Here is an 18,538-nt window from a genome sequence, read left to right on the forward strand (position 1 = left end):
CTTCGGTATTGGGCCAGGAGGGACTACAAAATAACAAAACAAGTCAAAAATATAAGATGAAGAACATAGTAAAATAAATTCATCACTAGATATGGGAGAAGAACTCACAGTGAGGTTCATCCCCATGGCAGACTCGAAGACATTCTCCGAGTTGCGCTCCTCTATGGTTATCAGGTACCTCACACTGGCTTTATAGGTGTGGTTCACCATATGAGTCGATGTCTCATATAAAATACCCCAAAAGGCTTTAGGGATCTTTTCCAGATCCTGAGGATCAACCGGTATTCAGACGGTGGGGGCATTGGCTTGTATTACTTGAGGAGGAGGCATTAGTCGAGGTGGGGGAGGGGGAACCTACCTAACAGTGACAGAGGTCATCGGAGTTGGTTCTCGAGATGAGCTCACGTCCTTACCCTTAGTAGGGGATTTCGAAGTATTCCCCGTTGTAGGGGTGGCCTTCTTCGCCACCCTGGGCCTCTTCACGACGGGGCTCGTGCCGGCCTTTTTAGCATGAAAGACAGTCCTCAGGTCAGGGGCTCATGTTGATTCCATCTCTTCACCTGAAAAGAACAAAAGATTTTATTCATAAAAGAAACATCTCAAAGATGTAAAAAGAAAGAAAATGGGGAAAATAAAGATCCTAACTTCTGGGCTGGGGGAGGAATCTATAATCACCAGCTCGGATGTATGAGCCAGGCTAAGCATGACCTTCGGCCCTGGGATTAATGGAGGGGAGGGAGAATCTAAGGATATAATCTCTAAGGTCCTAGTGGGCTCAGGTCCCTCCTCGGGGCTGGATTCATCTACATACTGTCTAAACCCAGGAGCAAATGCTTCCTGAAGCAGAGAAGGCCAGATCCTAAGGTTGGTTCTGTACTCTTCAAAAATAGAAGACATAAAGTTCGTTGTGTTTTCAACTACAATGGTGTGAGTGGGATAACTATGGTCGTAACGTACTACTAAACGATCTACACATTGAAGGAGAGTTACATTTAGGTCCTGGTCAGTGGGTTGGCGACTAACTAGCTGGTTGGGGTTAAAATGCATTAACCTAAAGTTAGCAGCAGCTCAGTCTAACTCCCTAGAAGGGTATGGGTTACCTTGGCCAAAGGGGCTGGCTGCTGCCCCAGAAGCAACCCAGTCAGGATCAGGTCGCTGATCAGCTTTAGGAGCCCGTATTTTCCGAATGAGAGGCACCTCGGCCTCCTCTTCATCGGTGTCATCAGTGGTTGGCAGGGCCTTTTGTGAAGAGGGAACCTCGGTGTCTGACCCTCACTGATCAGCTTACAGGCCAGCATCATGATGTCATTCACAACCTGACGATAATCTTTTTCCCCGGGGGAAAGTTTGGACAATTTCTCATACTAACCCCCAAGGGTCACCGATTTTTCCGTCCTGGAAAATATGGCTGCATGAAAAAAAAACTCAATCAGGACGTGTTAAAAATATATATTGATATAAATTCATGGGCTGAGTTTGCAAAGGTAGAAGACTTACGAGGACGATTGAAGTATCGGTGTTCGTAATTCTTGAAGCAATTCGATATAAAGAATAAATCTTTATAGTCGTTTGGATGGCTGGGAAGATCGATGACGGAGGAGGAGTTAGGAAATTGCGTGAGGTAGTAAAACCCGTCACCGCGTCCTCTCTGGTTGGGGCTTGCTTTGAGACAGAAAAAGAGCAAAATATCTGCTGGAAAAGGGACCTCCCACTCGTGCCTCAAGAACATATATTTCAACCCCGCAAAAAGTCTGTATGAATTTGGGGGGAGCTAGAAAGGATCCAGTTTTACATAGTTTAAAAAGTCTACGAAGTATTGGTCTAGGAGAAGCAAGGCCCCAACCTTCAGATGGTCATCGCTCCAGGCTGCGTAGTCGTCTTGGAAAGGGGAACAGCTCTGTTCCCCTTCGAACGCAGGTCAGGCTAGGAGATTGCCAGTTCCCTTCTCGATGTTGTGACTCAACAAAATTTTATTCACCTTCCCTTGAGTCTTGATTTTCGAGACTATGTGCTCGGCTTCGAAGAACGCGTTGGGGTCGACAAGAACTTTTTTCTCCACAACCAGACCGAAGTGCGGAATAGGAGAGTCAGGGGTGACCTGCTTCCCTTTTTCTTTGCATTGGGTAGATGATCTCGCGGATTTCTTCTTGGGAGATGCGATCAGATCGCCTGACGACAAAGTGACCTAGTTAGTAGGCGACCTAAGATGATCTATAACTATATCGCGGGGATACGAAGGATGAAACAGGTTATTCTCATTATGCGAGCTAAAGTTAGTTGAAACCCATCGCGTGGTGCCACGCGATATCCAAAGCTACGCGCTTCGGTTTCCTAACAATCCCCAGATACTTCGGGATCCGCGTATCAGAAATGTCAAACCCACTACTTTCCCTTGGAAAGTGGTTTAGTGTGAAACCACTCAAGGAAGTGTAACCCTTAAGCTGCCTAGCATTAAACCTAAAGATCTTTCAGTTTCTTTAACCCGAGTGGGTATCCTTTAACCCAATTTACCATTAGGGTTACCCAGATTTACCTAGAAATTTCCCCAGTTTTATGAACGTCTTAATTCTAAAACATGTTTGGATTCATCCATTAAGCCTAAATCAAAACCTATTCCCTATAAATATTTAGAAATAGGCTAGCGGGATTACAATGAATGTTGTGGACGAACATTGTTAAGAACAAAATCTCATTGGATAAAAAAAAGGAAAGAAATTTTCCAAACCAAGGGATGAGATACTTATAGGTGATGTGTTCGATGATCGAAGAATGTAGATTCGGATCACGAAAAGCTCCTGGAAAGCTTCTGAATGACTGGGCACGATGAACAGTTTTGGGGATTCTAGGGAAGAAGGGAAGCTTGAGAGTTTAGAAATGGGAAATTTTCAAATGCAAAGGTGGTGAGGTTTGAAATCTAATCACCCTATTTATACGTAAACTACAAAAATTAATCTAGGCAATCCAATTGGGGTATTTCGAGATCCAAGGGGCAAGATTAAATAGACTAGATGGCGGCAAAAAGTTGATAAGACAATTATTGCAGTCCTTGAAACCCAAACAGACGCTAATTGCAGTAGACCACGTGTCCAGTACTTGAGTAGTAGGCAGACATGGTTTTATGTAACAGGAGTCTAAAAGCCCCTACTGTGTACGTCAGAAAATGACGACATCATACATGAGAAGGAGTTTGGGGGCAAATGTTGTACCCTAATTTTAGCAGGACTTCATTCACTCAGCTCGGGTACAGCTGTAAGATAAATACACGGAAAAATAACCAAGTAGAATTTCTGCTTATTATTCATGTGGACAGCTTGGGATTCATAAATATTAGACATGGTGTTAGGCGTCTTGAGTTTATCACGAACTAAGAACACAATGGTTGTCAAGCACGTGCTCGAAATCAGATAACTGTCGAAGCACGAGTTTGGAGGAGATATCCAGCTTGTGACGATTCAACTATAATGCATATTCTGGGATCCCCAAAGACTCAGGATATGTTTATACGTTTATTTATGACTAGGCTGTCATATTTATTATCCGAGATAGCAGGGACATATTTATTCTATTATAAAATCATATCCCCATATAAATGGGAATTATTTGTATTGAATATAGACATTATGTAAATGCATGATTGACTCATGCGGTTACCCAAACCTGTCCACGAAATTCTCCTATAAATACTGGGAATGTTGGACAAGAAAAAAGAGATAATTCTGTAATACCGAAACTTTGCCAAAATAGTGAGAGAAATAGTAATAATAGTGACTCGTGGACTAGGTGGATTTTAACCATTGAACCACGTAAAAGTTCTGGGTTCTTGAGTGAATTCTTGTTATTTTCTTTATGGTTTACCATTAAGCACTAATCTGCCCTTATTATTTCTTAATACACTGTTGGCGAAAAATCGCGTCAATATATATAATCCTAATTTGTTAATAATTATATTAATATGAATTCAAATATTATAAAATATTATTATTATAATAATATTTAATACAAAAGTAGGTATTTAATATTTATATTAATATATAATTAAATATTATAAAATATCATTATAATAATAATATATAATACATTATCTTAATTTTTATTAAAAAATTATCATTAATGTTTAAAAATATTATCATATTATATTTATATATTTAAAAAATCATAAACAATGTTTTGGATTAATTTTTTATTTAATATGTTTATGTCATTCTTTTATATATAATATTATTTATTTATTTAAAATTTATATGACAATGATACAAATTTAATAAATATAATTAATAAATTCTATAAATAAAGCTAAGCAAATATGCATTGCACGTTGCTTGTATCTAATATATATATATATATATATTACTTTACTATGGTATATATATCATATTGTATTCTTTTTTATTTTTATATATAATATTTGTAACAAATAATTTTAAATTTATAATATTATTATTTTAAATAATTCAATCAATTTTTACTTAAAATATTTATTTTAAATTTATAAAATTAATTGAATTTTTAAAAATTCTTTTTTTTTTATAACATAGTCCAATCCAGTACATTACCAAACACAGTATTGAAGTCAACATAATTTATCTAATCCAATCCAGTCTAATCATTTCCAGCGTAGTCAATCCAATCATGTATACTAAACAGACCCTAATGGATTCAAGTAGGGGAAAAGACTTTTGATAACTTCATTTTAGTGTCATTTTAGAATGTGTTTTTGTGGAAATCTTGAGTCTTTATGTGTGTTTTGTGCAAGAGTACGCTTTTGTTTGTCTTTGTTGTAGGTTGGTGTGGTGAATCATGAGAAAAATGTAAAAAGAAGTGAAAATGGTGGGGAAACGATGCTTTTGGCAGTTGTTGGACTCAAAATGATGCAAAGGACGATTGAAAGTCAGTTTTGGATGAAGAGACGGATTGAAAGAAGTAATTTGAGAAAAAATGGAATTAGAGCCGAGACTTGGGCTTATAAGTCGCGACTCAAGGCGAAGTCAGAGACGCATGGTTGCTGGAGGCAATTAGTGTCGTGACTTGGACTTACAAGTCGCGACTCAAGAGGAAATCAGAGGCTCATCAAAGGGGGAAAAATGGACACGGGCCGCGACTTGATGATTTTTGAGTCGTGGTGCCTGAGGATTTACACGGAATCAGAAAGGCTAAAAAATAGACACGGGCCGCGACCCAGAGAAGGCCAAGTCGCAATCCCCATGTGAAAAACACAGCTATTGTAGTTTTTCTACTACAAATTTGTATTTAGGGTTTAATTAAGTCATTAGTTCAGTTTTTAATTACGTTTTTAGAGACTAATTTTGATTCTTAGGATAGTTATTTTGCATTTTTATATTTTTCTTTCTTCTTTAAGTTTGTGAATCTTATGTTTTTGAATTATTATTTTGTTGATTTAGTCATGTCTGATATGAACTAAACAAATTTTATCTATGGTTTAATATAGTCACTTGGATTTCTATCTAATTTAGTTATGATGTTCTATTGATTTTTCTTCTCTACTCTAATCTATATAATGTGTGTTTAATGCTAGTGAATACTTGATCAATATTTGCTTGCTTTTATGATTTTGATTCAAAATTCGAAAGATGAGAATTGAATATGCTATCATTATATAGACATAGGTTGCATATTAGACGAAAGTACTTGTATGACTTGTGTAGTAATTAGGTTTCCATGCTTAATGTCTTCTATATGTTTAAGTTTATCACAGAGATGTAGAAAACCTGCATATAGGTTGAGATCTTATATATTGAAAAAGAATAGGAATCAAATTATGTTAACCTACTATTAGAATAGGAAGAAAGAAATTTAGAATTGATTAATAAAATTAGTAGAATGAAAAGTTGATGAAATTAACACCCTAGGTCTTTTTAATATTGATTTAAATCTTTTAATTAGTGATTCTTGTTCTTAGTTTAATTTTATAATTTAAAATTAAATTCATCTAATTTTTTATTGCCAAATAGAAATTAAAAGAACAATTAGTGGTACTTGGAAGATAGTCTTCGTGGGAACGATACTCTACTTATCATATATATTACTTGAATCGATTACGTGCACTTGCGTATATATATTTTCATGATCAACTTTTTCACTGGATACAAAATGTTATGATTGGTTAAATACAAAAGATAAATGTTAAAATATAAGTAAGGTATAAACACTTAGTAAATTTCACATAGTGAAGATGTAAAATTTGAGCTTCAATTGTAGGCACTTTTAAAATGTGTTTTTAGGTCCAAAGTGATGTATGAAGGTATATAAGGGTTCCCAAAAAGTTTGGTAGTATTTAGAGCATTTTTAGGACCTTTGGAATTGTCAAAAAGCAGAAAGGGTAGTGATGCGTCGCCACCTAAGAGGCGTAGCATCGCTTGATGCATAGGGTTTTAAAAAATGCTAAGACGTGATGCATCGCCTGCATGTAGGTGACATATCTCTTATCAGGCGATACATAACCTGCATGCAGGATACGCGTCGCCTACTATAGTACGTACAAATTACGTGAAATGCTCTTAATGACGTGTTTTACAAGTCTAATCTTATTGGTTAGATCTAATGACGGTGCCTACTCTATATAAGAGTCAAAATAGTGTTTTGGAAGATTTGATCACTCTCTCCAATCTCTCTCTACCCTCTCTCTCTCTCTCTCTCTAGCTCCAAAAATCTCTAGTTTCTCCAAGAACTCTCAAATAAAGTGCTTGACTTTGAGAGTTTAAGGCTTGTTCAATCTCAATCCTCATTTCCTCTTAGAAAAGGCCTCAAGTATCCATGGTGTCTAGGAAATAGAGTATAAGGAAAATGTTTTGCAACATGTATAAGCATTGGATTTGAAGCTTCATCAAGGTTGAAGAAGACTATCCATCTACTTGGGTTTGTAAGTTATTTCTTAATTTTTTTTAGTCTCTGTCAATCTAATTTTTGTGTAGATTCTAAATTCTGAGGTGGTGTTATCTCACTCTCCCCCCAACACAAAATGCTATCCCACCAATTAAATTATTAATTAAAAATGAACAGTTCACACGATCATACAAGACTCCTTCAATATATAAATAATTATATATATGTACATGTGTGTTATTTCTGAGTAACGGGTTTGTATTTTATTTGGATATTGAACTCATTTGTTGGCTGATTTGGGAATTGATTGAACCAAGGTTGTATTTTGGTATCAAAATTTTTAGGTTTACATTTGATTTGGGAATTGAATTTTTTAGGTTTGTATTTGATTTGGGTATTTTGTAATGTGTTCTTGAAGAATTTTGGATGGTTAATGGTTTGAGTGTTGTTGATGGAAAGTGAAGTTTTATTTTTGTTTGTTTTAGTTTAATTTAATTTTAATTTTTTTAATTATTAAAGATTTTAAATTAAGTCAGATTTAATATTTTTCTTAAAAATTTATTCTTATATAATTTTATTAAATTAAAATGTATTTTTTAATTAATTTTATATTTAAAATTATTTAAAATAATTTTTTAAAAATATTTATGAGCTGGACCAATAAGGATATAACACATGTTAGTCCAATCATCACCAAACGGAGCTAAACGGATGGAAACTGGCGGAATTACTCTTTTAGTGACTTTGGGTACTTTCCCCACTAAAAAAAATTGGGTTTATGCCGGGTACAAACCCAAAACTTTGGGTACTTATGCCACAAATATCCCTATATATATTCAAATTTATTTCCCAGACAATTTTCCCTAAGATAATATTGGAAAGTGTTGGTGCTCGTATATAACTCCTGAACGAACTCATGGGTTAATGTGGAATCACCATGGGTGGCACAAATGACGGTGAGGAGCCTCATGGATTCTTTCTTGATGGAAGGTTAGGGTCGACGAAGGCTTCGTAGAGGCAATTAAGAAGCATCGGGATACCTTCACAGGTGAGAATTTGGATGATCTTCTTGAGTTATTCGACGACGATTTGGTTATAAGGATCCTTTGCTTGAGTTCAACCATGGCGAGATGGGTTGAGAGAGAAGACAAAGTACAAGATCTAAAAAAAATATTTAAAAACACAAATTTTCTCATAGAAAAAATGCCCCCAGATGCTTTGTTCGGTAAGGAAAAAGAAAGCTAAAAAAATTATGTTAAACAAAAAACCAAGGGAAATTTCATGTTATATGCATAGTAACTTAGTGAAATTTTTTAATATGCCAACATAAGTTACTATCCCAAATATATGACAATTTTAATTTTTTGGACAAAAATACCCTTAGCATTCAAACAATCATTTTCTCTCTCTCTAACGTCTCTCATTCTCTCACTCTTTCACAATCTGTCTCATTCTAATCTTGTAGATCTCAAAAAAATACCAAAATTAAAAAAAAATTGAAATGGACATTTGAGTGAAAAAATATGAACCTTCAAAGTTTTCGTCAAATTTCAGTGTATAGCATCGAAATTGCATCGAAAAAGCATTGTTTTGGCCAAAAATCAAGTTTTCATGATTGCATTATAAAAGCATCAAAACACCATCGATATTTCATCGAAAACACCATCGATATCGATCGAAAAAGCATCGATTTTGCATCGAAAAAGCATCGTTTTGGCTAAAAAAAAAAAGTTTTCATGATTGCATCGCAAAAGCATCGAAACACCATCGATTTTGCATCGAGACACCATCAATTTTGCATCGAAAAAGCATCGTTTGGGCCAAAAATCAAGTTTCCTGATTGCATCGCAAGAGCATCAAACACCATCGATTTTGCATCGAAAAATCATCGTTTTGGCCCAAAAAAATCAAGTTTTCATGATTGCATTGAAAGAGCATCGAAACACCATCGATGCAAAATCAATGCGATTTCGATGTTCTTGAGATGCAATCATGAAACTTGATTTTTCGCCAAAACGATGCTTTTCAATGCAAATTTGATGGTGTTTCGATGCAAAATCGATGGTGTTTCGAGGCAATTTCGATGTTGTGCATTAAAATTTGACGAAAACTTTGGAGGTTCATATTTTTTCACTTAAATGTCCGTTTCAAATAATTGTTTTTAAATTTTGGTATTTTTTTGAGATCTACAAGATTAGAATGAGAGAGAGAGAGTGATAGAATGAGAGATGTTAGAGAGAGAGAGAGAGAGAGAGTTCAGACTGAGAAAGAAAACGAGTATTTGAATGCCAGAGGCATTTTTGTCCAAAAAATTGAAATTGTCATATATTTGGGATAGTAACTTATGTTAGCCTATTAAAAAAATTTACTAAGGTATCATGCCTAGAACATGACATTTCCCAAAACCAATTCTGTAACGCCCTGGGTAGCCAAGACCATTACACTGTGTGTTTATAAAGGTGCAAGACTTGCTAATCAAGTCATTTAGTTAGAAAAGTGTTACTGAAACTATAATTGGACTATGGTTAAAAGATTTTGGTCACAAAAGTACATTTTCCATAATAAAACATCTTTTTGTACATGGGATCCCAAAAGTAATAATGTTTAAAAGATAGTTTACAAAATTTCAGGATAAAAGTACAGCTAGTAGCCATTCTAAGGGCAAAACAGACATTTAGGCTTTTCCTGTCCTGTACCACTCCTCGGCCGTGGCGGCCGATCAGCTGACTATGTACATTCAACCCCAAAGCTCTCCAACTTAGGATTGGTCCACTCTGCCCTTGCCTTTACCTGCACCACGTAGCACCCGTGAGCCAAGGCCCAGCAAGAAAACAAATAATAGAGCATAGCCATTAAGCAATCAATTTACAAATCAACAGCTAAACAACCCATAAAGCATAGCTATATACTCAACAATCCATAATATTCACACAATCAGGCATTTCGCATACCAAGCTCATCAATTAACATTAATAATCAATTCACATATTAATCAGGGTCGATGCCCTTAGGTCGCATCCCCTATTTATCCCACTGACTTCGGCCCGCTTAAACCGAGCTCAGTGAATATTAAGCTGTCCTCAGCTACCAATGGCCGAGCCGTGCCCTGTGCACAAATATTTGTTCCGGCACTCTTAGGCCGTTTATTACATGTCCAATGGCATAATACCATCTATGACATCATACAGATATAGGGAGCTCTTAGTCACATCATTAACACATAACCGGGTGCAGTTTCTTACCTTTGATTCCGCTAGCTTTGTTCAATGAAATCAACCCTCAAGTATTATCCCATCCGAGCCCTAGCATACACCTAGTCACAGCCACAAATTAGAACCATACCAAACTTCAATTCCAAAACCTAGCCTCGGGACCAATCCCGAGCCCTCAAGAAGCCCTAATTCCACCAAACGGGGTGGTGGAATCAAACCCCGAGCCTCCGGGCAAAAATCCTCTTTTGGAGACAGGGTAGCACTACAATGCTACAAGCAGGGTGCTATAGTGCCAAAATCAGAGCCAAAAAGCTCCCAGACCACTAGGCTTAGCGTTGTAGTTTCCAAAGGCTAGCGCTACAGCGCTAGTCACAGCACAGCCGAACTCTAGTTTTCTTCCTTTGATTTTCCCCGAGCCAAACCTCTACAAAATCCTTCCAAGCTTCAACCAAACACCAAATCAAGCCTACCATCATCTATAACTCACCCCAAATGACCAAATCATATAAAACTTAAGCACACGCACCCCAAAATGAAGAAAATGCCATGATTGAGCTTGAAGCTCAAAAACTTAACTGAAACCATAACAGTCCAGAATTCAAGTGACCAAGTCCAGAGTTTCTTACCTTCAATGGGGAAATTCGACCTTAGGCTATCCTCCACACCTCCTTAGATTTCACTCCTCAAAACCTCAGCCTTAATTCCCTAGAATTCCCATTAAAACTCAGCTCAGAAATCCATTTCAACACCAAAACCAGATGTTGAAGAAAAACCTTGAAACTTACCTCAATTGTGTGACTAACTCCTGCTAAATCCTTTAGCTTCACCAAAGATCCTAACCCCAAGCTTCAGCCTAAGCTTTCATGAGTTAAAGCTTCAAAATTCCACAAGAGATGGTGATGCAAGAGGGAACCGAATGAGTGAAAAAGGGAGAGGTTAAGTGTTCTATTTCTCTTACTTTATTGCCTCCTTCTGTTTCTTTCAGGTTGTATTTCATTCTAAACATTCCACTAAGTCCATAAAGGCTGAATATGAATTATCCTCTTATTAGACCAAATGACCATATTGCCCTCCCAATAAATCCTAAACCTTTAAGTCATTCTAAGGGCATTTTAGTCATTGCTCCCAGTCCCCGCTAATTTCTCGAATGTTTCTAATATTTACCGCTTACATCCCAACACCTAACTAATCACCAATTATTTTCCTCAATAAAAAATAGCCTCCAATATATTCTCTAAATTCCCATAAATACCCCCAGACTCACCCCGAGCTGGGTATAAATCCCCGCCGTGACTTTTCCGCTAAACCGCTCACTAGGATCGCCTCGAGTCACAAGCTGCAAATATATCCACATAATAATATGGTCTCAACAATTAATCGCCATTAATTATATTTATGCCCTCAAGAGGCCAAAATTACGAATATGCCATTATAACCTAATCAGGGCCTATATGCATACTAGTACACATAGTCATGCATCACATTTATCCAAATAATCATATAAGCATGCTTATCATATAATCATGCATTTTTACCATTAATTCACATAACTTCCAATTGTGCCCTCCCGGCACACTAATCAAGGCCCTTAAGCCTTATTAGTCATTTTGGGTCATTACAAATTCACTATCTGACAAATATGAGGTAGACGCCAGAAAGCATGTGGGTTGAAAGTAAGTATTCGCAACTTTAAATAATATTCCAATACATCCAAACTTACTTTAACCAAATCAATTGCAGCTGTTGGATATATGATCTAAGGTTGAAAAAAGATTTGCACCTATACGGACTAAAGTAGCGTCACTGGAGAACTTCCCTATACATTTTATTAAAATAATTAAAAAATAATAGGGTCCATCTCTGGTGCGAGTGTACGAGTACAGTTGATTTTTGATAAATATTACTAGTTAAAATTGAAGGTTGCACAATCTTAAATTAAGATGGGATGTCTGGTAATTCTCACTACATATAATTAATATAGTTTTTTTTTAAAAAGAAAAGAAAAATAAAAAATATTTCCTTGAACCCGTGAGTACTATTGAATTTAGCTATGCAACAACTTCAGTTTTTTTTTCCATCTTTTATTACTAGTTTGCATTCATCTATTCTTAGATAGCCATTCCAAAACTAGGTTTTTTCTTTTATTTCTATCAAACTCCCAAAGATTGTCTCTTTTTGTTAAGTGCAAGTTTTTTAGTTGACCCTTTAATAAGTTGATGATTTACCGAATGAATAGAGTAGTTCTATGTAATTGGGGGAAAATAATAGAGTTCAAAATATTTTATTTGGAATTCTGGGTTATTTCCTTTCACTAATGCACATTTGAAAGAGTTGAAGAGAGAAGTCATTATCACCATACTCTTTCTGCTTCATTTTTTTCAAGTTTAGCAACTATTTTTTAACTTCCCAACACACATATACCAAATAAAATAATATTCAATAAGCAATTTCAGTACTTAAAATGGAATCAACTACATGCACTTAGAAAAAAAAAAGCTAATCCTCTAGACAAATAAGAAATGTGTACTTTCCAAAAAAAAAATGTTAATCTTCTTCCTCTGATCGAAATCCGATCGAATTCCACCAAAAAAAAAAATTAGGCAACTATGGTAAAATTGTAAATGTCTAAGCCACTTAAAGCCACAATATTGGTGGTTTGGGACACTATAATTTCAATGTATCCAATAAATCTAACTTATATATGTTCAGAGATCTATGGTAAAAAAAAATAGCCGCATGATAGGCCTTTTGATCTTGCCGTATTGTTTTCCTCAGTAGTGTTCCGCCGCCATGGTGGACGCTTTCCCTAAGAGAGGTGAGACGGGTGTCACTGAAAGCGGTGGTGCATGTGAACGGAGAAGGGTGGGGAGGTGAACCAGCTTTGTATTTTTATTTTGTGAGTTTTTCTTGATCAGTGAAGAAACATAGAAGAAAGAGTGAAGAAACATGGAAGATTGAAAAGAAAGGGAGGAGCCTAGAATAATGAGAAGTGTTAGCATACACCCGTTGTGGCGCATCTTTCATTTTTAACCAATAAATTTAGAGGAAAAATGCCCGCATTGGTGCGGGCATTTAGTACGCCCACACCATAGAATTTTTCTAAAATAATAATAATGATAGTAAAATAATAATTTCTCTAAAATAGTAATGGGAATTTCTATGGTAGGGGCTAGAAAAAGAGTTGGGGGCTCTTTTGTGTTCCCGACCCATGAACAGTTTTCAGCGCGATTTTTTTATGACCATGTATATTGTAGTTATTTAGAACATTATGCAAATTTTTGAAAAATTCTAAATAATTTAAAGTGTCGAAAACTAGTTTAAAAACAAGTTGTTGCATGCGTTACTAATTTTTTATGCGAGTGGAAAACATGTTTGAACTTAGTTTTCAAAACTGTAAATTTTTCAGAATATTCTGAAAATTTGCAGGATGCTCTAAATAACTACAATATACACTGTCATAAAAAAAATCACGCCGAAAACTGTTCATTGGTCGAGAACACAAAAGAGCCCCACCGGTGGGACTCTTTTTCTAGCCCCTACCATAGAAACACCCAATAGTAATAATGATAAAAAAATAATACACACTTTGATACTAATGTCTAGGGGTGCACAGCAGGCGGATTAGGCAGATTTTGGGCAATTTGTGCAGTTTTTTTATTTGGCAATTTTAGCAAAATGCAACTCATAACTGCCCAACAAGTATGATGTTTGGGCGGATTTTTTATGGGCAAATTTATGCGGTTTTTTGGGCGAGTTGTGTTGATTTAAAGTTCAAAATTATCAACTTATGATATTTAAAAAAAAGAGTAAATAATTGTAGACTATAAAGTTCAAACTTATACCATCTTTACTCATCAATGTCATTATGAATAATAACTTTATAAAATATTGTCGTATCTCAAACTTGACAAAAAAAATTCTAATAATTATCTAAATTATACGAATTATAAATTTTATTAAACTCATCAATACACACATTAATAATTTCAACAATTTGAGTTTTATAATGAAAATTTTCCCTAATATTTAAACATCAATTCAAGTAACACTACATCTTTTTTTATCTATTTTTCATAAACAAGTTTTATATACGGAAAATTTCTATTATAACCAAAATCTAATTATACCGTACCAAATTTTTATTTACATAAATACAGTAACAATTTTTCTCTCTCAGGCAGAGTGTGCTTCTCCTTCTCCTGCATCCCACTACACCGATCACACAACAACGTCAAAACACCATAGATGCTAGCAATCTAGATCTGACAGCAACAATAGCAAAATCTACATGCAAAAAACAGAAAACCACCATTCAATCCTAGACCATAGCTGCTAGCAATCTAGATCTGACAGCAACAATAGCAAAATCTACATGCAAAAAACAGAAAACCACCATTCAATCCTAGAAAAATTGGTCAGACAAAAATAGGTAAGCAATCGAAACCCAAAAATAAAATAACAAAAATTGTCTGGTAGTGAATAGGGAGCTTCTCCTTTGCTGATCACCCATGGCAAAGAACCTCAAAGCAATGAAAAATATCCATGGATGCCGCCAATCAAGCTTTGCAAAAGCAACAATACCTAAAACCACAACAAGTTCTCAAGGCAACAACCAAAAAAAAAATCAAATCGAGTGAAATTTTTTGATGGTCTAATTTATTCATCAAATTTTGTTGATGTCTGGTTTCTTTCTGGTTATTTTCGAATATCTGAAAGGGAAAACACTAAATTAAAATTTTGAGTAATATAATGAGAACAAGGAGAGTATTTTCTACTTTCAATTTAAAACATTGTTGTTGTCAGGTTGTTGGCATGTTGTGTTGACGTTATTGTCAGTGATCCTAGCATACACCATTTACAGACAATGCAAGATCAACACACAAATGAACAACAATACAACATTGTCTTAAAAATTTGAAGAAGAACAAGAAGAAATGAAAGAAAGAGATGGAGAGAGAGGTGTTGGGCACAATAAATGAAAAAAGAGAGAGAATGGACAGTATATCATCGAGTGTGGTGCTCCAACCTCCAAGTGTCACAAACATGCACTTTATAATAATAATAATAATAATAATAATAATAATAATAATAGAGGGTAACGTGTAATCATATAAAAGAAACAAATGGAGAGAGAGTGGTAGGAAAATAAGTAGAAAGAATATAAGAAATAGAAATAAAAAAAAAAGTGGAATAAAATATATATAAAAACAACATCTGACTTAGGAACATCAATATCATCGCATCTCAACTGCAACATTAAAACAATTAATTAAAAAAATTGAATAACAATGAACCAAAAAGTAATAAACAACAATTGTTCAATAACAAAATACTCCTCTTCTTTAACTTCAAAATCTTGTTCGCCACTACTCTCCCCTCCCCGTCAACAACATCCTCAAAAAGTAACACACATAAACATTAAAGCAACAAAAAATAAAAGAAAATAAAATAAAATAACAATTGAAAAAAAATATTGAACGACATAAAAATAATCTGGATAACAACAGTAAGACAGCTAACAAACAACACAATAGAACAGAATTGAAAAACAACAAAACAGATACTAAAATAAATCATTCAGCATTACAAATTTGAAAAAATAGCCATAAAAAAATTCAATAATCAATAGGGTATGTAACACAATGTGGCGCATTTTCTTCACAATAAAATAAAAACATAGAATTCATAATCATACTTTCTTCTCATCTTTGGATAAGAGGTCAAATCCCACAAACCCCATTTATTTCTTTAAAAAAATTACACATTTCATGGTCTTTCACACACATGCAGGCAACAAAGATAAAATAATATCCATAAAATCTTTGATGATTAGCTCAAACTCTGCTAGAGATAGAAAGTTCAAAGATGAACAAAAACAAACTTAAAAACTAGAAAACAACCAAACGATAACTACAAACACATTTTTTTTTAAAAATATTGGAAGTATGATAGTCTAATCTTAAATAAAAGATGTGATGTCACAAGGTGACCAGAAAATCAACAATGTTATTTGATGGTGTTGTTGTTGTGAAAATCCAAAGAGAAAGAAGAAAGAAAGAAAGAAAGAAAGAGATGAAGAGAGAGGTGTTGGGCACAAGAAAGAACAATGAGAGTAAATGTGTTACGAATACCATCAAATATAATTTTTTCTTTTAATTGCATAGTTAATATTAATATAAAAAACTAGCTATAAGACTCTTCTCAAAATATTGAAAATTGATATAGTGTCCCATCATGACCACATGTCACTTTATATGAACTTATCATCATGACTCATCTTATCAAGCTAGCTTTTTTTAATATAAAAAGAAGTGAATGTAATGAGTAAATAAATAAAATTTATATTACATATTATTAATTACTACCGATTTTAGTAATATAAATGTAGAATAACAATAAACAACACAAAAATAATATGGATAGCAAGAACATTAAGACAACAGACTAACAACACAACATAAACTTAGAAGCAACAATATAAATCCCTACTAAAAATAACATAACAACAATAAGAGGTACCCCTAATGCGTACATTTCTATTTGCATTTTGTTAGTAGTAAAGGGTAACTAACCAAGACAATAAGACATTGATCATCTCTAATATATTCTTATATTTTATATAATCATAATAATACCACACAAAAGATATGTATTCAATAATTAAATCAGAGAAAATAATTAATAAAGTAAAAAAAATCCACATGCCAAATCCTCATAAATACCTGATAAAGTTTTCTGTAACTTTTATTTTATTATAATAAAAAAATATAAATTACACTTCACCCATCTTTCTCTCTCTTTTGAAAAAAAGATGATGCAACTTTAACTTATATTATTATTTGAGTGAGAAATATGATGAAAAGATGACACTAGTGTCAAGTGCTAGGTGTGAGGCGGTTTCACAGTCATAAAATGACAAAAATCATTAACCTTCCTAGCTAGACAATTTTGCTCTATTTCTCTTTCTGTCTCTATTTTTTATATATTTATCTCTGTATACAGACATCATGCACAAACACCCTTATTATATAAAAGGAGAAGAGGGGACAAGCAGGACACACTACTAATTTTTTCGGTCACGGAAGATAAACATTTTGAAGGTGTTATCGTGAGAATATTATACAGAAATCAAGTCAAATAATATTTTTGAAATATTAAAAGTTTTAATCCTGTATAAGAGAAAAAGCAAAACCGTATAGAATAAAAATTACCACCTCACACTATATATGTAAGTGTTGATCCTTGATTTGGCAAACGACACAGAGTCAAAATAACGACAGGAAATGAGATGAAAACAAGAAGAAAATCAAATGAAAAGTAAATAACACAAACGATTTATAGTGGTTCGGCCCCAATAAAATGGTAATGACCTACGTTCACTTAGTGTTCTTATTGATATTGAATCCCACTAATGTGATCAAAGAACTATGGTTCTTGAGTTTCACAAGCCTTAGGAAGAATACAATTTCGGTGGATAACCAAACTATGCTTTTTTCTCTGAATACAAAGATTAAGAGTTCAAAAGTCCAACAGTCCCTTCCTTGAGCCCTCCTCCTCTTATTTATAGGCTCAAGATGGTTACACGGGCCGATGGGCCTTAATTACAATTAAGATCATCATATCAAGGTAATAAAAGGAAACATTATAAATGTAATTATTACAAGATTTCGTATCCCAAAGGAAGTAAATGAGAGTATGCGACCAGACTGGTCGCACCTAATCAAGAGACTTGATGCATCAATAATTATCTGGTCGATGGTCGAACAAGATCCCTTCACTCGAAACTGCCACAAGTGAACCACGTGTAAGAAATCTTGCCACGTCATTGGGAGCCATTTCTGGGTAAACATTTGCCCCCCCCAAGTTTATATTACTACGACCAGCATAAAATAAACTTAGGTGACCGACCTTTCGCATGCCCCATCAAATCTATCAGAGTCGTCCATGCCTTCTCAAAAAAAGGCAACTAATCATGTCTTTTCGGTTTCCCAAAAGTGGTCTAACAGCTGTTGCACTTACCCATGCCTTGGAAAGTTACCCCTCATGATTACCTTGGTAACTGCTCCTCGACTAATATAAATAATCCCTCATAATCATTTTTCACTTTTTACGCTTTTCCTTTATCCTCGAGAACACCGAAGAACAAGGCGCAAAATCTTCAGAAGCTCAGACGGTCTTTGACGATTTACAAAGTTCCTCCCTAGCCAAATTGAGTTAGCGTCATAGAACTCTACTCCATCCTCTATACAAGTATGTTTCTCGAACTTTTCAGTTGTTGAGATGCCATGCAATCCATTTTAGATTCTGAGTTTCTGAGTTCTTGAAAAAATTGCTTTGGGGTAAATGGGTATGCTGATCTGCGTTTAATATGGTAGGAAAATAACACTTTGCTGGGGTTAGGAATCAGTTCGGTAGTCGGGATTATTAATTTAGGGCGTAAAATTGAAGTAAAAATTCAATTTTTAACACTTTCTGCTTTTTAATCC

At 34.7% G+C, this 18,538-nt stretch overlaps 1 protein-coding gene across 1 annotated transcript in view; it reads right to left on the reverse strand.

The window, feature by feature from the left end:
* Window positions 1-556: 556 nt before the first annotated feature.
* The window catches only part of LOC133785279 (uncharacterized), a 48,304-nt gene continuing 30,322 nt past the window's right edge, over window positions 557-18,538 (reverse strand). Inside the window, exon 6 of the mRNA XM_062224530.1 lies at window positions 557-560. Coding sequence (XP_062080514.1) covers window positions 557-560 — 4 coding nt within the window. The remainder of the gene's footprint in view (window positions 561-18,538) is intronic.

This window comes from Humulus lupulus, chromosome 6 (genome assembly GCF_963169125.1).
Source record: "Humulus lupulus chromosome 6, drHumLupu1.1, whole genome shotgun sequence".
Lineage (NCBI taxonomy): Eukaryota > Viridiplantae > Streptophyta > Magnoliopsida > Rosales > Cannabaceae > Humulus > Humulus lupulus.